The 26,663-nt window shown below is 42.5% G+C and overlaps 1 protein-coding gene across 7 annotated transcripts in view; it reads right to left on the reverse strand.

The window, feature by feature from the left end:
• Positions 1-26,663, reverse strand: part of WIPF1 (WAS/WASL interacting protein family member 1) — a 112,486-nt gene that overhangs the window by 10,039 nt on the left and 75,784 nt on the right. For 3 of the 7 annotated variants that reach the window (XM_070508134.1, XM_070508135.1, XM_070508136.1), the window contains exons 2-5: positions 13,805-13,890; positions 10,782-10,911; positions 5,322-5,513; positions 1,881-2,651 (exon numbers count right to left, since the gene is read on the reverse strand). In XM_070508134.1, coding sequence (XP_070364235.1) covers positions 1,881-2,651; positions 5,322-5,513; positions 10,782-10,911; positions 13,805-13,855 — 1,144 coding nt within the window. In that variant the 5' untranslated portion in view covers positions 13,856-13,890. Of the gene's footprint in view, positions 1-1,880; positions 2,652-5,321; positions 5,514-10,781; positions 10,912-13,804; positions 13,891-22,897; positions 22,966-23,632; positions 23,903-26,663 lie in introns of those variants that run through there. The other 4 variants (XM_070508132.1, XM_044768688.2, XM_070508133.1 and 1 more) reach the window with 3 other exon arrangements.

Raw genomic sequence — 26,663 nt, forward strand, 5'->3', positions numbered from 1 at the left:
TGCAAATTGGTAGGAATTTTCTAGAGGCCAATTTGGCAGTTTCTTTGAAATCCAGAGTTTACTATGCACACCTATTAACCTAGAAAGTCCATTTCTAGGAATGCATTCAAAGGAAATACATAGAGATATGCACAAACATTTAGCTATAAGAATGGATCCCTGCATTATCTAGAACAGCAAAAACCTAGAGATGGCCTGTATGACCAAGTGAGGGATTCATAAATCAAGGTACTTTTGTAGGATTTAATATTAGCTGCCATTAAAAGTCAGGTTATAGAGGAATAATCATATCAGGAAATGTTAGTGAGACATTGTTAAATAAAAAGAAAATTACCAAACATATATAGTGTGATAGTGATTTTGTAAAAATGTATATATATGCATTTTTAAAAGACTGAAAGAATATATAAAAAATGTTATCAATGATTATTTCTGGATGTTGGTGGTAGCAGGATTATGGATGATTTTTATTTTTTTTATAGTTTTCTGTCTCTTCTATAATAAACAGGCATGACTTATGTAATTGAAAGAAACAATAAATGTTATAATTATATGTCACTGCCTATCTTATTTTGGGGAAGATTTAATCTGTTAATTCATCCATTTGGTAGAGCCATACAAACAGCTCCATAGCTGTTGGATAAGAAGAAAATGTTGCAATTAATTCATCCCACTACCTAGTCTCATTTGTTCATTGAAGAATAGTTAGTGAGATGCCACTCTGTCTAGGGATTGGATTGAAAGGACTAACTTTTTTTATGTGTAGCCAACTGTCCGTGGCAGAGCGGTTTGAAGGAGTGGTTCTCAGACTTTGCTGCACATTAGTTACTGAGGAGCTTGCAAATGTCCTAATGCCCAGTCTGCAACCAGACCAATGAACCCAGAAACCTGGGGATGGGACCCAGGCGTCCACAGTTTTTAAAGCTCCCCAGGTGATTCCAGTACATGGTCAGGTCTGAGGTCTACTGGTTTGAAGAGCGATTTATTAGGTTCCTGAGGTCACAGGGTCAAAGGTCAGTTGGATTCTCCTAAAGAAAAAAATGCCCCATTACCAGACATCTTGGATGTATGATAAGGTTAAATTTAAAAAGCAGATCTACTGAATCCACCAATAACCACTGTAAAACACAAAAGTGCTTCTTACAATTAGGAGAGAGCGCGCAAACTCTGGGGAATCCTCACATTGCATTTCATACTCTGAAATGAAACCTTTCCTTAGATCCAGGTTTCTTACCCCTGGGCAGGGGGCACAGATGGGCTTTGGCAGTTCAATCCATGACACAGCAAGCAAATTTTGAGTTTATGCTTATGAGCATTTTCATGAAGAGAAAGCCTATACTTTTATCTCATTCTCCAAAGGATCCACGTGCCAGAGGTGTTAACAAATAGCAAAACGGACTGTGACACTTGTCTTCAATGACCAGGGAAGTGGCCTCAAAGCTTGACAGGTGAGAAGTACAGGAGAAGTTCATTAGCTCTTAAATAACTGCCTTTCTTGTTGGAATAATGAGGCGCTCCAGCAGGAGATGGGAATTTATTTCCCCAGGAAAGACAGCTGAGAGTCCCTCTGGGAGGCAGGGTAGTAGAGTGGCGCGATGGAAGTTCTAGCCTCTTCCTTTATTAACTAGCCTGTGATGACAACTTTATTGGTTACATGGTCCTTATCTCTAAAACATGGACAGAAACATTGGCCCCACTTTCTTCAGAGGTCTCATGAGGTCAAGAGGAAATCATATGTGGGAAATGTCACTTAGAAGATTAAGGCAGTCTGAGAGTTCACGTAGGCTTTTGTTGGACTCCATTCACATTTATGATATATTATTAGGGACATTTGGCCGGCTGGGTTGTAGGGAGACAACTCACCCCATGTCTTGCCATACCTGATCTGCCGGGTGGGTCCCTCACAGGAGGAGGGGGTCTCTCATTGGGCGGGGGAGGAAGAGGGCCGGAACGTCCAGGTGAAGGTAAGGGAGGTGCAGATGAAGAGAGGGACAAATTCCGCTGTGGGAGCCTTGGGATTTCATCACTGCCACTGGAACCTGGAGGCAGGGGAGGAGGGCCAGGCCTGCTGGGTGGCGGCGGCGGAGGTGGTGCCTGTGAGGAGGAGGAAGGCCGCGGGGTGGAAGGCACCGGGGGCTTGCTGTTCTGAGGGGGAGGAGGAGGGACCGCTTCCCTGTGGATGGAGGGCCTGTTGCCCACTGGAGGAGGCGGAGGAGGGGGTTTGTCATCCAAGGCCCTGCTCGGGGTGGGTGGCAGGGGAGGCCTGTTGGAGAAGGGCGAGGAGGAGCCTGACGGGGTCTGACGTATGGAGCCTCCTCCAAAAGCAGCACCTCGGTTTCCAGGGAAAGGGGGAGGAGTCGGCCCAGGGCTGGGCTGCCTGGGAGCCCCAGGCACTGGGGGGGACCCCCGGTTGTGCAGACTTGACTGAATGGGTCTTGGTGTATTGGGTACTGGCGGGGGAACGCTATCAGGCTTTGAGCCCACGTCAGGCCTTGGGGGAGGCATTCGGTTCCTCTGAGGCTCTGGGGGTCCACTTCTGTGGCCTGGAGAAGGCCCGGGGAACCTCCCTGGGCCACTTGGGGGCAAGAAAGGTTTGGCAGATGTGGCTCTTCCTCCTGGTGGCAAAATTGGGGGTCGGCTTGCTCCAGAATCTGAAGAAGAGGAAAAAAAACCAGTAAGAAAATTAGGAACCTTAAAGGAAATCAGAGAACTAGGTACATACCCAGCTACTGGAAGTCCTTTCCTAGATGCTATCAACTGCAGGTAACCATTATTTACATAAAGCAGATTTTGTACGGTCCTTCCTGGAGGCAGAGGAATAGATCACAGCTCTCTGTTTACCTTCTGGTCCTAGGTCCTACAACCTGTCAGCTTTCAAAAGGATTTGGGAGAGGTCTCTTGGCATTACGCACGGACAAGAAGCAGGATGAGGCTGGTAGGAGTTCTAGAGAGATCCCTACTCTTTACAAGAGGACGAGAACAGATGGTGTTGGCACATGGGATTTCTGCTAATGATTTTCTCTTCTCCCCATCACTATCCCTGTCCCCTGCCCTTGCACCTCTCAGATTTGAAAAATAATTTAGCCATCTTGGGTGAAGAAATTAGTTATCCCAATACACGTTTCTATACGGGAGGGCTTACCTAGACCCTTTGAAGAGACATTCCCAAGAGAAGGTGGAAAAATGTAATGAAAGAGTTATGACTGAAATAAGAAAGAACTAAGAAAGGAGAAAGAAACTGTCAAAGTTTAACTGAAAGAGTTGACACCAGTGGATGGTCTTAATCTGCAAAGAAGTAGGCAACAATTTCTTTTGTTCCTACTCGGTCAACTTCCACTTCAATACTGGCAGGACAGAACACCCCTATTACATAATTAATATTAAACTGGTTTGGTTCAACAAAGGGAAGAACTAAAGGAGGAACCAAGTTATGGAAACATTCAAATCACCACCCCAGAACCTTTTGGAACCCAAGCTCATTCTCAAAAAAGGGTTAGCCTGAAAACTTCTACCACTCCAACCATGAGCTAATTAATGTACCAAATATTTATTGAGGACCTGCTATATGCCAGCCTTTATTCTAGATGCTAGAGACAGAAGAGTAAACAAAACAGAAAAGATCCTGCTCTCCTGCAGTTTACATTCTTGTTTGGGAGATAAACAATAACAGTAAACACGCAAATATTTTCAGATAGTTATAAGTACTACAAAGAAACTAAAATAGGTTGCTGAGATGAAGAGTGTCTAGAGAGGCCAGGATAGATGGAGTGGTTGGGGATGGCTCTTCTGAGGACGTGACATTTGAGCTGAGGCCAGTCAGAGAGAGAGGAAGAGGAGAGGTGCTTCAGGCAGAGGGCCAGCAGGTACAAAGGTCCTGAGGTAGGAATGAGCTTCAAGTTAAAAAACCAAGGCCCATGTGCCTGAGGCACAGTGAGCACGGAGGAGAACCGTAGGAAATGGAGCTTGAGTGGCCAGTAGGGGCTGTTCATAAACAGCTTTGGAGGCCAGAAGGAGCTCACATTTTATCCAAAGCACAATAAGACACATTTGGATGGATGTGTACAGTAGAGTAATGTAAACTCTAGAGAGAATTTTTTATTTTGACTTTAGTACTAGAAAAAGAGCTGTATTTTCCTTGACTGTGTGGAACATTTCTATGTCACCAACTTGTGATAAGTCAGATCTTCCAAGTTTGGATTAAAGCTGCAGTTACTATGCACACATACATTGCATGGATAGGATCCATTCTGTGCATGGTCCATTATGAACACGTATACTTTTGGTATACCATTTTGTGCACTAACGTAAATTCCATCTTCATTTTATTATTTTACGTCCAGTTGTGTTTGCCCTAATTTCTTCACCTAGGTTAAAGTACTGAATGTATGCATTTGTCAGATGCCTCAAATCCTTTTGGTGGGTTTTAAAGAAATACCTTTAAATTTAAATGCAGGTCTGACAAGACAGAATCTCTCACATTTGTGAGTCTCTTTCTAGATTTTGACCATCCCATACTAAAGTAGTCAGTTAACCCTGAGGATTCACTCTTTTATCTCATATGAATGTGAGAATTTCACACTTCCCCAGGGGGCATTTTCAAAGATCACAGAATTAGAAATAAAATTCTTCTAACACAAGAAACATTAAAATAGGAAGTTTTATGGTCAAATTTCTTGAGCTTCCAGTAGTAGTCAGGAGAGGCTCTATAAGGTTTTTATTTAGGCTTGACCAGGTTCAACTTTTCTCTCTGCCGTCAGGTTCATAGACAATCCTGTAGGACTCAGGACTCATTTCCACGGCTCCCTGCAGAGAATACTTAGAATCACTGGCCATAAAATGCCAAAGCCTGTCGTACAAAACACTTTTTTAGATTTAGTGAGATATGTAATTATATTCCATATGACATGCTCCACAGTGCGTTTGAAAAGTGGCTCACAAGTATTTACTATACTAGACAGCTGGGTCCGACGACCTCACACAGAAAGCTGAATTTGCCAGGTCACCAGGCAGAGTTTCCAGGGGTGGCAAGTTCCATTTGCTCCTTCCTTTTCTTCCCACTCTAGCTCACCCTTTAGAAAAGTACAAAAAAGTACAAGTTACCCCAAGGACACTGGGCAATATTTAACAGCTCCATGGAGCTGTCTGATCCTGATTAAAAAAAAAAAGAGATGCTCAACAGAATCTCTCTTATAAAACAGTGTTAATGTTTCAAGCAATCTAAAATGTTTTAAAGGGCACAGTGCCTTAGATGGGACGCCAAGCCTCAAAACCACCAAACTCGGCCTCGTCTTCAGTCACTAAGAGAAGGAAACTCTCCTTACCAGTCTCCCTGCTGGCTGTGGATCGCAGCTTCGGCATTCCAGCCTGGAACAGCCCTCCCAAGCCAGGTGGTCCACCCCCGCCAAAGCTTCCTCCACCGCCGCCGCCACCACCGCCGCCGCCGCCGCCGCCGCCGCCGCCACCTCCTCCGCCAAAGCCACCACCACCTCCACCAGCACTGGCTCCTTTAGGTTCTGCAGAAGGAAGAAAACACACGGATGAAAACACCCACCAGAGGACTTCACAGTCCTCGCCCAAGTAAGCAATAACGATAAAATGGAGCTGGCTGAACCTAGGCCTCCGGTGGACAACTGTGATTTCATTAAAATGCAGGATTTTAAGGATTCACCCTACCCCCAGAGAGAAAAGGAGTTTCTTTCCACTCCAGGGCAGCTGTGGGCTCAGCGGCAGAAGAATTGGTAATGGCTGACGACTTACTCCCCCAACGCCCCCCCAACTTGGCTAGCCTCCACATGAGTTAATATCTGTTTGTTCTATATCCTAAGATTTGGCAAATAAAAGGATCTTCAAAGAAAGAAAGTCCCAAGGGAGAGGAGATGCAATAAAAGGTGAGAAGAAAGGAAATAGTAAAAATAAAGAGAAGAAAAAATATCCCATAATTTTACTCCTTGGAAATACTTACCGTTTTGGTGTATTTTTTCCCAGCCAGTATATTTTCATTTTATATGTTTTTTTCCCTTAAAATTAAGACCAAATTCACTAAACAGTTTTTAGCCTGCTTTTTTCATGTAACACATTAATATTTCCCATGTCATTAAATATTCTGTGAAAACATGAGTTTCAAAGACTGCATTGTGTTTTCAAACACAAATGTACTGTAATTTATTTAACCATCTACTTATTTGATGGCCTTTTAGGTTGATTTCAATTTTTTAATATCATAAAGTCCAACAGTAAGCTTTAACTTTTAAAAAATGTTTTGCAATTTGAGATGGTACAAAAATTCTGTTTCATTTCGCATTTATTTCCAAAAAATTGTGAAAGATTTTGAAATGGGCAAACAAAAAAAGAAAGGAAGAAGAAAGAAAAATATTACTAGGTGTCCTGTCTAGCCTTCTGGGTTATTTCCCATTGTCTTTGAGCTATTTTACAACTTTGTAAGTTGTAGGAAACTGATAATAATGTAAATGATATTTGTCCATAGAAATGTAAACTGGCTATGTTCAGTGGAATGCAACTGATCACTGACCCACTTTGCACCTATTTGTGAATTGATTTCAGCACTTATCCCACTATGTCCGTGTGGTACTTTGAATTCTCCTTTTAACTGATAACATCATACTGGTTCCCTCATTCACTAATGAGCCTAATAACATCTTTGACATATGCTCATTTTCTATCTGTGTGAGAGCCGTGATTATACCCTCTTAAAGACATTGTCTCTTAACCACTTATGTGTGTATGTCTGTTTTATGAGGTTTGTTTTATGAGCATTGTTTAAAGTCTGCCCCTGGAAAACACTGCTGAGCCTTTGATAAGTATCACATGAGCTCTACAAACTGATCTGGGAGAAGTGATACTTTTATGATATTTAGACTTTAAGGAAACATGGTATATTTTCCCATGTCTTCTGATTTATTCAGTCAAGTTTTGTAATTTTTGCGATACAGGTCACACACACTTCTTCTTAGGGTTACTTTGAATACATTTTTGTTTGTTGAAATTGTGAAAGGAATGTTTTCCTACTACTTTTTTGTAATTGGTTATTAGTGGCATCAGGAAATTTTTTTTTTTAAAGGTTGGCACCTGAGCTAATATCTGTTGTCAATCTTTTTTTTTTTTCTTTCTTCTTCTTCTCCCCAAAGCCCCCCAGTGCATAGTTGTATATTCTAGTTGTGCCTCTGGCTCTGTATGTGGGACGCCGCCTCAGCACGGCCTGACAAGCGGTGCCATGTCCGCGCCCAGGATCCGAACCAGCAAAACCCTGGGCTGCCGAAGGGGAGCACACGAACTTAACCACGGTCACAGGGCTGGCCCCAGGAAATTTCATTTGCTCTCTAATAAACCACTTTGCTGTATTTTCTAAATTAAAATTTACAAAAAGTTTATCTTAGATTTTCTAGATGTATGGTCTGCAAATAAGAAAGGTTTTGAGCCCTCTTTTCTAATAGTTGTCTATCTTATTTCTGTTTTATAGAATTACTTTGATCACTGAACTCCCCAAATAATGTAAATTATTAACGTTGCTAAAGGAAAGTATATTTTGATTTTAATAAGAATGGCTCAAAATTACAAAATTATAAATTTCAAAATTACATATTGACTATTGGTTTGAAATATTTTTTTTCCTTCTTTCTAAACATTTGTCGTCAGCAAGGAGCCTTCTATTTTAGGTTTTTAAGACCTTCTTATGGCTTGGAATTTTATTGAATGCCTATTCAGGATCTACTGAGATGATTATAAGGTTTTCCTTATTTGATATGATGGATTTATAGGCTTTCTAACATTAAAAATGAGCTAAGCCCTCGTCTTGGTGAATTATTCTTTCAATATATTATTGAATTAGATTTTTTGTTTTTTTAGGTAGTATCCTTCTCATCTCTGATCATAACTGGTCTATAGTAGGGTTTTTTAACCCTGGAACCAGTGACATTTGGGGTCAGATAATTCTTTGTTGTGGGTGGCTGTCCTATTCTCTGTAGAATGTTTACAGCATCACCGGCCTCTACCCACTAGATGCCAGTAGGAACTCCTCTCTCGCCAAGTTGTGACAACTAAAAATGCCTCTAAACACTGCCACCTGTCCCCTGGGACACTGATGTATGAGCTTTCTTTTTGTGTATATGCTGCCTTTGTCAGGCTTTAGTATTAGGATCATGCTAGTCTCATCACCCCTATCAGATAGCTTTCCATCTCTTCCTGTGTTTGGGAATGATTTATGTAACATTTGAATCAGCTGTTTCTTAAAATCTGAAAGAATCTACTGATAAAAGTATCTGGCTCTAAAGCTTTTGAGAGAGAACATAATTTGATAAAGTTTTCAACTTTTTCCTTGCTCATTGAGTTTTCATGAATTTTGGTAAATTCACAAAATTTGCCAAAATTTCATGAATTTTCGTAAACTGATGCAGTCTTAGAAAATTAATCTCTTTAAGATTTCAAAATGTTTTGACATATAACTTCATTGTAGAATCCTTAATTTTAGAAAATCTGCTTTGAATCTCTTATCTATTTTCTAGGTTCTAATTTTATTCATTTGTGTTTTCTTTTTTTCTGGATTAGATTTATTCATTATAATTCTCTATTAGCTTTGTATCTTCTCTAGGTGTGGAGCTTTCTGGGATACTTATGGGAGCTCTGCCGATAGAAGAAATAATCTGATAGTCAGCTCACAAGAATTACTTCACCTAACAAGATGAAACAAATTAGAAGAACAATTTCTTGAAGGGTGTTCAAAATTGCTTCCATATGAAATAAATTAAAATTAAAATTTTTAATCATTTTAATTATTGCCAATAATATTGATAATGCCCTTGTCATTCAAACATTATTCATTAAGGAATGATACATTTTGGAATACTGCATTTACTTAGGACATCTTTACATGGGATTAAACATTCAAAGAGATTGATGCATCATCAGACATCATCCTTTAGCATTCTTACCTGGAACATTTGTGCTCTATCTGAAGCTAAAGTAGTTGAGGATAGCTAATAGGCTCCACATTACTTTATTAGCAATTAAATTGCAGGACAAGGGCGACTTCAAGAGTTATATCATGTATAACCATGGGGAACATTTTGACATAAACCCCAGGGAGGTTTCACCTGCAAACAAATACAAAACCATGGATGGACTTTGCCACTTGCAAAGAGCTTGTGACAACAGTATTGGTGTCCACTTAAGTGGATGGACAACAAGGGCAAGCATTTGGTTGCATTGTGTATCCACCAAGTAAAGTGCATTCTTAAACATCACTGAGCAGCTGGAAGGGAGAAGAACGAACACTTGTTTCCATTTAACGGGAGGAGAAGTGGATCTTGAAGAATAAAATGAGTTTCCACTAGTGGATTCAGGACTAGGCCTCAGACTGCCCAGTCTCCTTTAACATCTGGGGAGTTCACATCCACCTCTCCAGAGACTGGGCTCCCTCTGGGAGCGGAGAGAATGGCTGGGTTCTGTCCTAGAGGTCGGCAGTTTGGGGAGCTCCTCTGGCTCCATTCTAAGCACCATGACACTATGGTCATTGGATTAAGGCTCCCCAGATATAAATGCTGTGCTGGGCTCCCCTGAGGGAGAATCTTGTGACGTGGATCAGGAGGACTGAAAGATTGATGACATGATAACCATATCAGTTTTGTGGGCATTTTGGCCTAGAGGTAAGACTACGTCAAGTCAAGAGTCAAAGACCCCATAGTTCCTTTTTGAGGTGTGGTGCATTCCCACTTGTACCACCTTGCCTGGTAACAGAGCGACATTCAAGGCCTTTATCTTGGTCTTCCACTTTTCCATTTTCCTCCCACACCAATGTTCTCACCTAATTCTGATCCTTCTCCTTCTCTACCAATTAGGTACTTTTCCTAGAAATTCCTCCTAAGCACTTCTAATCCTCCACTTGGCTAAAATCCTGCATCATTATTCACTTGTCTACAAAGCTGCCTCTGGTGATTTTGGAAGGTCAGCCTATTTCCTATTGAGTCCAAATGGGATCTGTGGTCTAGGATGAATTCTGGAGACATCTGGCTGGCAGTGGAAACAACTAGGAATATGAAGAGATAGTCTCAAGGCCTGATTATTAACTACCAGTAGATTCTAGCCATGTATAACTTTTTATTCTGTTGTAAATGTTAATAAGTAGCCCTGTGTGGTGGGTACTTGTTTGTTTATACATACCCTGCCTTGTTCCAGAAAGTATCTCAGACTTATGATGGGTAGATAAGCAAAGTTGTGATCTCATTTCTTCCCGCTCCAAGCTCCTAATAATCATATCTTACACTTGAATTACACATTTCAGACAACAAAACACTTGCACAAGCATCATCTCATTTGATGCTCTCGACAAACTTGTGAGGGCAGTAGAACAGGTATGATCATCTCCATTCTGCAGATGAAGACGATAAGGCTTGGACATGGTAAGTGACGGATGTGCCAGGACTGGAACCCACATCCTTTGATTCCAAGGCTGGGGCACTTTCCATATTTCATGCTGCTGTTTGATCTGTAGTGTGAGGAGCGAGGGGTTAATTTCCAGAAAGTGTTGTGAATAATTCAGAGAATTGCTGCTGTGTGTGTCTTGGACAAAGAATTATTATACTGGCTTCCTGCAGCATTAGAGGGAACCCAAGCCAGAGCTGTGGCCTACAATGGGTGATACAGTCCCTTATTCTGCTAGTTTTGCAGCTGTTGTTAACCAACAAAAAATTTTTTTTGGTGGGAAGGGTAGAGTTGATTGTTAGGCCATAAACCATTTATCTCCATGGAAAATAACTTTTGTCACTTACTGTCCAATATCGGTGCGCTTCTGTCGTTGGTGACTGTCTTCTTTAGTTTCTTCCCTTTGCTGATGTCAGAGAGAAGGGCATTTCTCCCAGCCTGCTCTGACTTATTCAAGGTAGGCTTTTCTGTATTGGCCTGAAAGGAAACCACACAAACGCATATTCATCTCTTGAATTAAAATCATGTGCTACAACCCTCGGTGGGGGCAGCTAGAGTATTGGAAGCTTGTTATTAAGGTTCTTGGCAATAGGTTGTAAATTCTCTACGAGTTTTAGACCCGATGTCATTCTTTTTAAGACCCAGATATTTGGGAGCAGATGCAGCAATAAATTACATTCATTTTCAACGCAGGAAGAGTCAGTCCCTGATAATAAGTCTCTGAAAATTCAGCCCACAATCTGGCCGTAACCCACAGAGCCCGGGTTGGATTGCGAGAAACGTAAGGAAATTTTAAGTCTGATAGGATTCTGTAGGATACGATGAGGTTTCATTCTCTAGGATGTGTCCTGAAGAATGGCCTGTCCTTCCCATCTTTTAGAACTAATCTGGTGCAAGGGGAAAATTGTCTCTAGCAAAAAGGGTCAGTTGTATTTTTTTAAACCCACCGAAGTTTTAGAAAATAATTCCCTCTGTTGACATTGCCAAAGATTTTTTTCTCTTTCATTTAAGGCAGATTTGAGGTATAATTTACATGTAGTAAAATCACCCATTTTAGGATACAGTTCTATGAGTTTTGACAAACATATAAGTGTGTAGCCACCACCACAATCAAGAGATACAACATTTCCATTACTCCAAAAAGTCCCGTCACGTCCCTTTGGCCTAATGTGTCTCTGCTGTTTCATCCCTTTGAAAGCTTAGCTCAGAGACTGCAGAACAGACAAAGGTGCTGCTTTAAAATGTCTGGGTATTTTCCGTATTTTCAGAATTCCTGGGAAAGATCCTTACTATGAACTGGGATCTTGTTTCTTCAGGGTTATGCTAGGGAGTGGGGCAGGAAGAGCCGTGCACGTGAACTCAGAAGTAGGCATGTGCCTGTGTCTGTGACACTTGGAAACTGGCTTGGTCTGGCCTGGCTCAGGGAGGGTCAGCTTCTCCAAACCCAAAGGTCCTTCTGGCAGACCCGAGAGTCCTTCTAGGCTGGCCCCAGCCCTTCCGAAGGGATCTGATATCAGAGGTGCCAGCGAGGGCCAGAGGAGGTAAACCTGGGAAGTTTAGCTTCATAATTCATCCCGCTATTTATCATAGTGGGAGGCAGTGATGGCAGAGGGAGAGCTAAGAAAAACCTGAAGTAGGCTGAGAGAATCCTGTGTGTTAAGCTGAAAGGGGCCTGAGATAATTAAATTATAAAGTACTAACGTGCTCATGATAACAACAGTTAACGTTTATATAGCTTTTACTGTGGGTCACGCACTGTTCTGAGCACTGTGTGTGTATTAATTCATTTAGTCCTCATCTACCCTGTGAGTCATTACTTCCATTTTAGAGACAAGGAAACTAAGGCCCAGGGAGGTGAAAGCATTTGCCCCAGTGACCCGGCTAGTAAGAGGAGGAGCTAGGATTCAAACTCTGGCAGTCTGCCTCCAGAGCCTTCCCTCTCACCTGACGGAAGGGTAAATGTGGGACCTAAAATGCCCCTTCCGTAAACTGTGGAGATGTTGTGAAAGGCTACAAGCTGGTAACTAGAAGATGAATGAGTTCTGGAGATGTAATGGACAGCGCAGCAACTACAGCCAACAATGCTGTATTATAAACTTCAAAGTTGCTCAGACACCAAATCTTAAATATCCTCACCACAAAAAAGAAGTGATAATTATGTGACGTGACAGAGGCATGAGCTAAAGCTATGGTGGTAATTATACTATAATGAATAAATGTATGGGATCAACATGTTGGACACCTTAAACTTACACGATGCTATATGCCAGTTATGTCTCAATTGAAAAAGAATTAATAAATAAAATGCTCCTCCCCCATTGGCTCCCAATGCTCCTCTGAAGCAAACCTGTTAAGAGCTTCTTGTAGTTAGTTCCAGAAATGCTCCTTGCATATGCAGTTCCCTTTTGCTAATGGGATCATCCTCTCTTACTCTGCAACTTGTTTTTATAACTTAGCAACATACTTTGGACATCTTGGAGAGAGCGTTTAAAATTAGCTCGTCTTCATTTTAAGGATGAAAAAACCCTGAGGCCTGGAAAAGTTAAGTGAGGTGTCCGCATTGGGTCTATTAATGGTTTTGGGTCCGCAGCCCTCATTGGCCTCCTGTTCTGCCTCAAAATGTATTTTGACAGCTGACCCCTTGGGTGTTGACGTCTCTCACATGGCAGTCTGGGGCCCTTAATTACCCTGTTCCACTAGACGGTGTCCTATGATGGCCACCAAGCCAACTGTCCCTTTTCTCATCTCTACATCCTTTTTCTCTAGGGTCTTGATTTAAGTCAGATAATAATGGATAGAAATGAATTGATGGGATAAATGAGGGTTTCCCAAACTTCCGTCATTCTGATACAACTTTCATGGTTTTTGTTATCTTCTCATGCTACCTGTGTTATTTGCTTAATATTTTTCATGAAGTCAATTCACTATATTATTTACTATACTCTGTTTCAGTGAACATTTTCTTTTAAATGAACTCTCTAGGAAACCCTGGGTGTGCCCAGAAGTTAAAGGCAAGAAGATGAGTCTATTTGAATGAAAACATTGCAGGCCGGGCAGAATTGTTCCTGCAAACCCATCTTGGCCCAGTATGTGGGAATGAACAGGACATTCTCCTGGAGGGACTCGGCAGAGGACACGGAACTCATCCTCACTCACGCGCATACGATGAGTTGCCTGAAACCTTAGACAACAAAACCCTTCATGTTGCATTCACTCATCTCTGGGTCTGGCTTACTCCGGCACTTAGGAAGCCTAAGATATCATATTTAAGCCAGAATGCAAATACACTGAAAACAAATCCATGGGTGCCAGGTTCGACTTCATTTGGCTTGCTTCATGCATGCATGATGGATGGTGAGGAGCCACTCACCAGAGCAAAGGTGGGCGGAGGCGGGGGCGCTGGAGGGGGAGGGACGGGCATCTCGGACAGTTATCCTTTCAACAGTCTTGATAAATCTGTAAAAACAAAACAAAAAGAAACAAAAAACACGGTCATTTGTTAGACTTTTTAGTAATACTCTGTCCCAGTCTTCCTTCCCCCGTTCCCACCAAAGTGACAGCCATTCACTCAGGCCAACTTTTATAAGAGGTGGATTACCTTTACGACGTTGCTAAGATGTTACTGTTCTGGAAGCACCCTAGCTGGGGAGGTTTCTGAGCTACAGTGACCAAAGATACTGGAAGCAAAATCCAGCGCCTCATGCTGCTCAATTCTACCACTCACCAAAGCAAGTCGGGGGAATGACACGGACCCTGGGCCCGCAGCCTGAGTAAGCCAGCTTATCATGAAACTGCTAAAATGTATCCCACCAAAGCCTGATGTTCAAGCGGCTCCTCTTCCTCACCCATTTCCATGACAAAATCCTTTCTTGCTCTCCCACTCCCGCCCACTCCTCACCCAATGGTTTTCTTCTCTGCAGATCCCTGACAGTCCCCTGGGTCTGGGTACATACTGTAGGAATGCAAAGATGGAACTATTTCTGGTCTTGCCCTCAAAGTTCTTACAGTCCTCCAGGGAAAGGAGCCAGGATATAAGGAAAGGTAGGCAGGGAAGATGCTCGAGGGGGCTGGATGCCTATCTTTGTGCTACTCGGCATTTCCTTATGAGATCTAAGTGGGAAAAAAGAGATGAGGAGTCAAACCTAAGACTCCTGTCTGTTTACCAGAAAGGAGCTTCATTAGAAAAGCTTTCTGCATAGTGTGACTGCTCTGGCAACAAAGGGAAGGTCAGACTCTGTGGCTGGGTGGGAGAGGTGGAAACGGGCTGGGTGGCATCTGGGCAAATGTGAGGGGCCGCAGAAACAATGGTGAGGAAGCACCCCAGGAGTTACACCAGCCAAGAACCTGGCTCCCTTTCCCCAAGTCCTTGGAGTCCCATCCCTGGGTCTCATCAGGAGCCCCAGCTCCCAGGCGGAGGCAGCGCCTCGCTCACCTTCTCACCCATAAGCAATCCCAGCTTCTCCCACCCAGTCCTGGCTACTCCAAGAGTGGTCTGGCACCAGCAGCACGGGCATTGCCCAGGGGTCTGACACTAGTGGGCAGCCTGGGACGCTGACCACCTGAATAACATTGTTTCTACGGAACATGTGTCCAGAATTTGAAACAGCAGACTTATTTTTCTTTTATTCTCAATAGTCTCTCTTTCTTTTTCTTTTGCTGAGGAAGATTTGCCTTGAGTTAACATCCATTGCCAATCTTCTTCTTTTTGTATGTGAGCCGCTGCCACACTATGGCCACTGACAGACGAGCGGTGTAGATCTGTGCCTGGAACTGAACCCAGGCCGCTGAAGGGGAGCGTGCCAAACTTAACCACTAGGTCACCGGGGCTGGCCCTCAATAGTCTCTTAATTGCAGAAAACAATTTCTTACAATTTAAAATATTTGGTTCAACGACTAAAAGTTAATGTGGAAAACTTATACCTTGAAACAAATACTTTTTGTTAAAAAACACTGTTAGATGGCTTGCTTTCTGTGGACAGAAATGGAATGGAAAAGCTAAAAGGACATGGCTGGACTTGTCACAGCTGCTAGAAGACAGGAATGAAGACAGTTTGGAACAGTTCCAAGTGGGCCGTCCAGAAAATGAAATTTTTTAGAACTCCGCAGCGGCAACAGCAGGGATCACTCACTGACAATCAGTTGGCTCCAGAGTGCTTTGCTTACATCGGCTCTAACGCTTATGACAACACTGCAAATTACACGATTCTGCTCACTTTACAGATGAGGACACTGAGACTCAGAGAAATTAAGTAACTCACAAAAAGACCCATGCAACTCATTCCAGTCAGTCTTTTGGACGCCTGCTCTTCCACTGGATGACGTGCCTCACTGCCCGGCCCTTTAATGATCTGATAAGCCTTTTCAGGCAGGGAAAGGGCTAGCTAGTGCTATGACTCACCTGTAAAGTAGGTTGGAATCTGTTTTTCAATAAGAGACCGTCTCAGACAAGGATTCTTTTAAAATGTGTCCCTTAAATTGGCCTTTTCTGCATGACACCAATTAGTCGCCGGTGGGGCCAAGTGGGCAATGTAGGCAGGGTTGGGAGCCTGTTATGAAGCCAATCAGGGGGTTCTCCAGCTGCAGAAGGCACCTTCAGAGGCCTCCGAGTCAGACGTGTCCCAGGCCCAGGAAGGACGGGATCTGAAAATGACTCTGGCCCAACTAATTGTGAAGGATGCTGGAGCCGAAGCAATGGTATTAACAGGGCTGAAGAAGGCGACTTATCACGTTGTGGGGAGCGGCCAGGGCCACCTGGAGGGCCTCAGAGACACGCTCCATGCAACAGATCATCCATGTGCTTAGTGGAGGAAATGCCCCTCAACACTTGGATGTATTTTGTCTGCTTCCATGTTCGCCAACTAACCCATCACCCGGTTATCCGAATACCGAGGAAGGAGTGACTTCTGGTCAATTACCAGGAACCTCTTATGGGTTTGGTTCTCATGAGTCAGTCTCTGGTGCAGAGATCAAATTGAACTTATGCCTGCACATCTTAGAGGCCAGACTGTGGACTAGGGACCCTTTCAGGGGACTACCAACCCACAAGCCTCTTTAATCTAATTATTTTACAGTTTCTGTTGTTGCTGTTATGGTTTTGTCTGTGTACTACCTGACTTATAAATACACCTCTGGACTGCAGGGGCTCGGCTTTCCCCTCCTGGCCACCTCCCATGAACCACGGGGAGACGATCTGCGGGTGAGCGCGTTCACCTTGCCAGGGGGATGCAGACCTAAGTTCTCTCTTCTCTCCACTGCAGCTTCCCCTGCCCCCATCTCTCACTCCCCTCCAGATCAGCTACTCCCCCCTCAGTGCTGAAAGGTGATTACAGGGGCTTCCATGGACTCTGCTCCTTCCTTGCTGAATAGCTGCTGGTCTGGACATGACCAGGCAGGGGCCCTGAGGGAAGTTTGTGAGAACGCCCAGACTCCAGTCCTGCCCCCTCACCACATGGGTCAAAGAAGACCAGTCACGTCCCCCATGCCGGGCCCACGCCAGGCCCATTTCCTGGCTGTCTTCCCATCAGACTGTGACTCTACCAGGTCTCCTCAGTACCCCTCACTAAAGATGTATAGAGCGAGAAAGCCAGCCATCACGCAAACAGGCCCGTGCTGGCCACTGGAAGGGCCCCCAGCATCACGGCAAGTGCATTCTGAGGTTTGGGCAAAGCATCAGCCCATCAGACGGGCTTGCTAGCACTATGTACTGCCACTTACCTCCCGGCAGGCCCGACTTCCCAGTGAGGTAGAACCCAAGGCCCTGGGAGAGTCAGACTTCCCTCCTCTCATGGAGTTAACAGCCCACATCACAACCAGACCTGGGCCTCAACACCAGCAGAGACCCTCATGGACCAGGCATTCCTAACCTGGATCGTTACACCTGCAGGGGCTGTGGATAGAGTTCAGGGGTTTGTGAACTTGGATTAAAAAAAGTGCCTACTTATTTCCCCTAAAATTTAGCATTTCCTTCAACATAATGTGTGCCACAAACCACAGGACTTGAAATATTTTCACCAATAGTTTTTCACATGATATTTTCATATCACATTACAATTGTCACAGATCTCTTTTGAAATTACGGCAACGTTTAGATCCATTGCTAGATCTTGCTTACATATTTCAGTATAACTAGTTTCCTTCATAATCGTATTTTGTTTTATACATTTAACAACAGTCAGAGGAGTCCTCTGGGCTTTACCAGGTACCAGTGTAGTCTATGGAATGCAGAAGGTTAGAATCCCTGTGAGAACATGAGACCTGGGTCCGGCGAACTTGATTTGAATCTTTGCTCTGCTACCTAATAACCTGGGACAGGAATCTAACCTCTCTGGGCCCCCCTTTGCCATCTGTTAAGTAGGGGTTGCTGGGAGGATGAAATGCAATGGTGCAGGCCCAGTTCTCAGCATGGCCTCTACAGTAAGCTCAGATCTGTCTTCCTGGAGGGTGAGCATGGGTCCTGCTGGTGTGAGTGCCGCTCAAGCACCTGGCAGAGGAGGGATGGACCTGGCGCCTGAGCTGAGGCCCTGGCTTTGCCCGGAGTCCTGTGTGGGAAGAGCTGCCCGGCACGGGAATGAGGCAGCCCGAGGACTCAGTGTCAATGCTGCACTTGGTTCTTCCCTCGGGAAGTAGGAGCCTGGCGGGAAAGGCATCCTGTTCTGGGGCCAGGAGGGGCCCCAAACAAGGGAAAGGCCTAGGGCAGAGGTTCACAAAGTGTGGGCTGTCAGCTCCTGCCTCAGAATCAGTGGTGTCCTGTTTGAGACTGCTGTGTCCCGCCTCCCACTCCAGTTAGGCTCCCTAAAGTTGGAGGACCACTGAGTACCCATTCGCTGATCCCTGCCCTCCCACCTTACCTCCAGCCCAGGCACCGAACTTTTAAGAATACACACTTGTGAGAAATTAATTTCTTTCTAAGAATCACTTCAGTGTTTAAATAACATTCACCACAGGGAGAAAAGCCAGACAAATGTTCACCTTGTGTGTTGAATTTTATGTGTACAAAGAAAACCACAGGGATGGAAAAGGCTTTTTTGTTTTCACTCATGGTGTTATGGGTTGCAGTTCATCCCTCACACAGTCATACATGGAAGGCCCAACCCCTAGTGCCTCAGGAGGTGATGGTATCTGGACAGAGGCCCTTTAAAGAGGTGGTAAGTCATAGTGAGACCATCAGGGTGGGCCCTAAGCCAGTATGACTGGCGAGAGGGAGAAGACAAGAGAGACACCACAGATGTGTGAGCACAGATAACAGGCCATGCGAGGACACAGGGAGAAGGGAAAGAGAGGCCACAGAGAAACCAAACCTGCCAACACCTTCATCTTGGACTTCTAGCCTTCAGAACTGTGGGATAATAAAATTCTGCTGTTTGAGCCACCCAATCTGTGGTATCTTGTTATGGCAGCCCTGGATAACTAATAAATATAGTTTTAACAATACATGTCTATGATCCATTGTGGAAACCAATTTAATGGATTTTGAATAAAATATCTATCAATTGATGTCTCACCTGTGATCTCTCTGGATTGTCAGACATTGAGGAAATTAAAAATCAACCTGAACCATAGGGCACGTGAGTGGTTGCCAAAGTTTTATTTAATAACTGAATGAATCATTAAAAAATCATCAAACTTGAGGTGAAAAACTGTTGAGGTGAGGGGAGGGATCTACCAGTAAGCCTTTTATAAAAAGGAACTGGCTCTATGGGTTGAGAGAACAGAGCAGAATATTTTGTAGAAATGACTTTAAAAATTCCTTAATTGGTTCTTTAGTTGTTGCCTACACACGCATACAGATACATATACACGCTCAATAGACATCAATATTTTGAAATTTCCTAGTTCTGTGAAAAAAAATGGTTAGCTTTGTTGGTTTTATGGTAGTGCTTCAGGTCAACATCATGGTCAACACTCTCAGCAGACAGATCACACACTGACCTAGACCAACAAGGGCATCTTGTGGCCTGGAGCCATTTGCTAAATATGCAATAGTGGCTATGAGGGAAATCTTGTGAGAAAAAGTGAATTGCTCAGCCCACTCCCCACCCTACACTGGACATATTCTTCCCAGTGGCATGGCCAACAAGAGGCTCAACCACATCCCACAGTTCAGTCCCGACTTGCCCCAGGAAACTTATGGTTTCTTCTTCAATGTGCTCATCTAAGAAAGCAGAATTATCTCTGAATGTAAAATGAACCACCTCCTCAGGATCCAGAGAATTGGCTAGTTATTTAAATAAACTGCTTCCTAGTTTCTTTTAGTCAACTTAAAATTCATTCTAGATTGTGCTGCATGAGGCCCACACTACAGAATGACATGAGGAGGGGAGAGATTTCCAACACTGTCCAATGAAAACATCTGATAATCCTCAGGATGGTCTCGAATCCTGAGTGGGGGCGGTGAACAGGCCAGGTTCCATTAGAGAGGACAAGCAAGTTTATCCAGTTCTGTGTTATCACCATTTTGGACTTTCAAAAATATAAAGTATTCTGCTGTACAATTCCTGCCAAAAGTCACCCTTAAATACTATCCTACCTCAAACGAATTGGAGAAAAATAAACTTTTTTTCTAAAAGGTTGAATCAATAGAGTATTTTATTTACTTTGCGTGTGTGTGTGTGTGTGTGGTGGGTGGGCAGTGGGTGTAACAGAAATAATACAATTGGACAGATCCCAAGGTCCCAATGCTCTCATGCCCTCATTACTTTCTATTCTGTGTTAATTTCCTTTACATTCATTTCTATTTTACTTTATATATAATGTTCTTAAGTCATTTTCATGTATGCATTTCTTGTGTGCTCTTAACTTCTCCAGATTAGATTTTTTTTTCTGCTTCCCAATGTAGCATATGTGCATTTAGAAAACAATAGACAACATGAAAATACACAAAGATGAAAATAAAACATGACAGTTGTATTTAACCACTGAAGCATTTGATAATAACTAAATTGTAGGTGAAAAAGGGTTGGGGTTAATAATACCCAGAGATAATTCTTGTTAACATTTTGATGTATATCTTTCCAGCTTATAAATACACACACACACCCCTCTCTATCTATATATATATATATACACACACACAGGCAAAATTGTTTGACCAATAAATATTAACAGAAGGAAATTTATAATACATATAACTCAACACTGTTTTAATAAAAAAAGGCCATTAAATTCATATTGAGTTATTACAACCATAAAAAAATGGTTTCAAAGCCATTCATTATAACGGCAATGAATCCACTCGAGGTTACACTGTAAAAATAAAAATCATTTAGCAAACTCAAATTGCTGCTAAAACTCTGAATTTTAAAAAGCCTGTAGTTTTACAATTCCTACTCATAATTATTCTTGATTCTATTCTTTAGAGACTTCTCCGTGATACAAACTTCGTTGCATGTGTTTAAGATCTGAAAACCATTAGAACTAATTAAGATGAAGTTGGCTTTGTTCTTCAACTTCCTGTAAAAATGCTCAACAGGAAAATTGATGTTCGCAGTAAACCACAGCCATCCTGTTTCTTTAGCACAATCTTTTCACAGCTGCAGTTGCCTGTAGTTTCTATTTTATGACACCAGTCATAGTGCAACATCTCTGTGCACCACCTCCCACCCCCACCCGCCACCAAGCATGTCGTTTGGCCATTTTAGAAACTTTTAACATCTCTGCAAAAAGTTTGTTTCTATTATTGTTACTCTTCCTCCCCTCCGCTTCAAACTCAGAGGGCCACAGGCAATGAGGCAATCAATACAAGAGGAAAAACAGACAAGGCTGCTCCACCCAAGAGGAACCAAAGGTGGAGAAGAGAAACACGCTTTCCAAACTGTCTCACATTTACTTCTTGTTGGAAAGAGCATTTCCCCTGGACTGTCACAAATACCTCTAACTGTCACTCCTGAAAGTTAAAATGGAAAAAAATACTAGAATAAGGAATGCCTTAATTAGTATGCTTTTCTGAGAAATTTAAAATGCACTTTATACCCACCTCTCTTCACCACTCATTTGTAACACAGAGGTTTACATGGGTGTGCACATGTGGGCTAAGGTTTTCCTCATGGTTAAATAGGCAGGAAAACAATAACATTTAGGGCAGAGGATCTGAACAGACATTTTTCCAAAGACATACAGACGGCCAACATGCATATGAAAGATGTTCAACATCACTAATTATTAGGGAAACACAAATCAAAACCACAATGAGGTATCACCTTATACTCATTAGAATGGCTATCATTAAAAAGACAAGAAATAACAAGTATTATTGGTAATTGTTATTGTTAATAAGTGAATAACACTAATTCAAAAAAATATATGCCCCTCTATGTTCATTGCAACATTATTCACAATAGCCAAGACTTGGAAACAACCTAAGTGTCCACTGAGGGATGAATGGACAAAGATGTGGTATGTACATACACACACACACACACACCCCCACACACAATGGAATACTACTCAGCCATAAAAAAGACAAAATCTTGCCATCTGCGACAACATGGATGGACCTTGAGGGTATTATGCTACGCGAATAAGTCAGAGGGAGAAAGTCAAATACTGTATAATTTCACCCCTGTGGAAGATAAACAAAGAAACACATAGATACAGAGAATGGATTGGTGGTTACCAGAGGGGAAAGGGGGTAGAGGGAGAGTGAAAGGGGGAAAAGGGTACAGGTGTATGGTGACAGATGGCAAATAGACTTTTGGTGGTGAACATGACACAGGCTATACAGAAGTCAAAATATAGCGAAATTTATATAATGTTCAAGTGAAATTTATATAATGTTATAAAGCAATGTGACCTCAATGAAAAAAAAAAGTAAATAAATGGGCAATGAAGAATCTAAAAAAAGACAATAACATTTATTGAGCACTTATTGTGTGTTAGTCTCTTTTGCTTATTTTTTAAAAATGGCTAATACTTATTAAGTACTTGCCTCCTTTAACTCTTGAATAACCCTACTGAATAGGTACCATTATCAAAGAGCGTTAGAAGACCCGACTGTGATTTTAGATAAATCATTGAAACCTCTTTAGACGATGAAAGGAAGAGTTTTGACTAGATGATGATCCAGTTCAGAAGCAACATAACTTTATGAAGTTAACACACAATACTTGAGACCCATAATCCAAGTGAATAGTAAAGGTGTGGTTTCCACACTAACTGACCTCAAATCCTTTCCTGGCTTCTCATCCTCCTCTCTCACTATCCTCTTATTCTTTCTCCTACCTTTCCACCTATCTTTCTCTCCACCAAGCTGTTCTACTTTTCTTACTTAGAATCTTCCTGCAGCCTTTTCTTCATTTTACCACTTCTCCATTTTCTACTGCATACACTAGTTATGCCACTGAATTATTTAAAAGAACGTGTACTTATTGACTAAAGTTGTATGTGCTCTCTTAATATTTTACAACTTTGTTTTATATTTCTCCATGGGGAAAAGGAATACAGGTCACGTTGCTTTTTTCATACTTGCCTCAGAGAAAAAAAATTTTTTTGATACAAAAAGTTTTCGTTAATCCTATTCTGTAGGTCTCTGGGTACACGGCCTGAAATTTTAAAATTACAATATTTTATGTAAATATTTATTAATCATATTAAATGTAATAATGCATGCTATAGAATTTGATTAGCAATAATTGTGTGCTGCACTGTTATGATGTTGAATAAAATGATTCTAAAGATAAATTGTCTTTGTCCTAAAAGATTCAGCTTAGAAATGGTTTAGTTTGGGGTTCGAACCTAAGTATCATGTCTGCAGCAAAAGAATGGCAAGAGCCTAGTTCCACAGTATTTCCTTTGAAGCTTCCAATGACCCCTTGACTTTAAAAGCACTAACGGTTCCTGGCCAAAGTGACAATTCCAAAGCAGTTGTGTGGACTACTACATCTTATACTGAAAGGATATATATTTACTGACATAAACCCCCATTTTAAATGGGAAAAAAATTCCTGTGGATCCAAACTTGTCCAGTGGCCAGGAAAAGTTCTACTGAATAACTTACTTACATTTTGGCTCAAAACACAGTTATGAATTTCCCATAATCACCAAAGTGGTGAAACCAGCATTCTTTGCCATAGGAATAGACCACACGGTTTTCTACTGAAAAATTACACTTTATATCGACATACTATGGCCCATTAAAAGCCATTTAGTTCTTCCCTCTAGCTGGTAAAGGAAACACATTTAGTTGGAATATAACTTTTCTTACCGTTAAAGGATACTGTAGGAAGGCATGACCAGGAACACAGGCAGACAGAGAGCAAGCGAGATAGGAGCCCAGAGAGAAAACGGTCCCTGAAAAAGGCATCATCTTCTAACGCAAATGTGGGGTCGTTTTGGGGCAGCCATTTTGGACAAGCTCTGTCCTCTCGTGAAATGTGACATACTGAGTCAGAGGCAGACGTCCTTCTGTGGTTATTCGCTTCCTGTCTGATTAATTTGTTGTTTGCTCCTTCCTCCTTTGCTGCAGAAAAAGAAACTAGATGGGTTTTACTTAAGAAGCAAGCAAAGAAAAAAACTTAAGTTAAAGAAATTAAATGTTTCTCCTTCCCACAAGTTGTAACACATCTGTTTGGTACAATGACAAGAAGTGATCAGGACCTCCATCCAGTTAACGGCCCAACTTTATTCCAGACACCTCCACAAAAACAGTTGTTCATGGAACCTGAGATTCCTTCAGGAAAATTCCACTGGAAGGTCTCACTCTCAATATTGACTAAACCACTTAGTATTAAGGAAAAGAGTGACTCAAGAACTAAAAGCTCTCAACTACACTAGTAATTAGGGTAAGTGGTTCTTCCTCATCTACAGCGCATTCAAACGCATACAGCGAGAGTCACAAACGCAGGGGAAGAGAGCTGGTCAGGTGTATGAAAGCAAATGAGTTGGCTTTTTTTTTTTTTTGAGGAAGATTAGCCCTGAGCTAAATGCTACCAATCCTCCTCTTTTTGCTGAGGAAGCCTGGCCCTGAGCTAACATCCATGCCCATCTTCCTCTACTTTATATGTGGGATGCCTGCCACAATATGGCTTGATAAGTGGTGCCATGTCCACACCCGGGATCCGAACTGGCGAACCCTGGGCCACTGAAGCAGAATGTGTGTACTTAACCACTGCACCACCAGGCTGGCCTGCAAATAAGTTTTGAAATGTGATTTTGGTGCCCAGGTCAGGATAAATGATATGCAGCTCAAGTCATATGAAGATCCAGAGCTTTCTATGCCAGAATGTTTTGTTTCTGTCCTCCATACTTAATGGGGCAACAACAACTCTCCCAGAAGCACAGAGATGATGAGTGCAGAAGGAGAAAGTCAGATCTCTCATCGCTGTAGGACTCTAAGAGGTGGATGGGCAAAGGAATGCAGAAAGAAAATATCACACCAAAACCATGCGTTAGGTATAAACTATCAGAAAAGGCTTTTAATTTTTTCTCAATCCATCTAAAAGGTTCAGATTTACGTTTGCAACACATACCATGTAACTCCGAGAAAACAGTACCAGCTGAAAGAATGAAAAAAGAGGTATATTTCAGAAATGAATTTGACTGTAAAATGTGAACTTTGAGTCCTGATTCTGCTAGATTCAGAGGAAAAAGGCATGAAGAGACCACAAGTTGCCTAATATTCCCTTACTTGTAAAATGATAGGACTGAGTAGCCCAGTGGTTCTCAATTCAGGAGGCTGTTGGAAATGTGTAGAGACATTTTTAGTTGGGGGTTGGGGACAGTGGGTTGGAATGGTGGGGGGAAGGGCCTGCGGGGTTCAAAGGCAGAGCCAGGGAATGTGAAATTTCCCATGATGCTTAGCGCATTCTCACCCAAAATACTGCAAGTTCTCTTACTGAGGAGTACTGGGATAGTTGATGCCTAAGGTTCTTTCAAACTCTAAATTCTTTGAGATATGAGTCTAGCTACCCGAGCAGGGTTTCATGATGCCACGCCATGGCAGGATTCCTGGAAGAAGAGCCTCGAAGGATTAGTGACCGTGAGTCCTCTGCTTTGCCTGGAGCCGCGTGAAGGCATGACGTATCCCACTTGCCTCACTAGGGTCTGGAGTCCCAGGGACACTCTGGACCTGAATAAATACATGCAGGCGTGAGGCTGCACCGAGGTGGAGGCCTGCAGCTATCAACTCCTTCCCCCCTACTAACCTCAGGACAACAGAAAACCTGATCAACTACCAAGTAAGCGCCTGAGCGAATCTTTGGGGAAGGACCCAGCTATAGTTGCATCTAAAAAGAGAACATGAGCAATATGATGATTTCTCTATGTATTTTCAGAATTACTTTGAAGTTCTCTAAGTAAAGTACCCCCAATATATACAGACACATACAGACACACACACATGCACACACTCTCAGTACACACACCCCTATCTATTAGGGACAGCTCAATTAGAAAGAAGTATGTCACTTAGAAGGCTGAAGCCCCCGGGACTTGCAAGGGAGTAGTTGTCTAGAGTTTGGGTCTATTTCCACTTTAATGAAAACTTGTAAATGTAGTCAACTTTGGATACATTTATGAGGTGTCTACTATGCACCATAGGACATAAATCAGACGTTCCTCCTCGCTTAAAACCCTCGAATGACTTCTCATTTCACTTAAAAAGTCCAAACTCTTTAGCTAGGGCCACAAGGACTCACAATATCTGGCCCCTCCCTAGCCCTCTGACCTCATCTCAAGTGACACCCCCTCTTGCTAATTTATCTTCCAGCCCTTTCTGTTCCTTAAAGTCACCAAGCTCATTTGCATTCGGGGCCTTACATTGGGAAGCCCTCTCACCTAGAACACTCATCTCCTGGTTCCTTCTCATTCTTCAGTTGTCAGTAAAACTGCCCTCCCTCAGGCCTCATCTCTGCTCCTGTTTTCTTTCATACATGGCACATGTCACCACTCGGCATTTTTTCATTTATTTAATGGTTTATTTACTTGTATGTGTCTGCCCACTAGAAGTCAAGCTCCATGACATCAGGGACCATCTTTCCTGCTGTTGCCTCAGCATCTAGAACATCATCTGACACCGGGTAGGTGCTCAAAAATGTTGTTTGTTGAGTGAAAAAGAAAATCAGTATCTCCTAAAAATCCTACAATGTAACATTCCTTTAAGAGCTTAAGATGTTTCCTCTGAAACAGCGAATAAGCAATGCCAAGACTAGACTTGAACCTTCTTGGGAAGGCTTAAGTCAAAGGGAACTTGCAGAGGAAGGATGCCACCGATCTGAGGTAAGCCCTTTCACCCACCA

The sequence above is a fragment of the Equus asinus genome, chromosome 4, assembly GCF_041296235.1.
Source record: "Equus asinus isolate D_3611 breed Donkey chromosome 4, EquAss-T2T_v2, whole genome shotgun sequence".
NCBI classification, from domain to species: domain Eukaryota; kingdom Metazoa; phylum Chordata; class Mammalia; order Perissodactyla; family Equidae; genus Equus; species Equus asinus.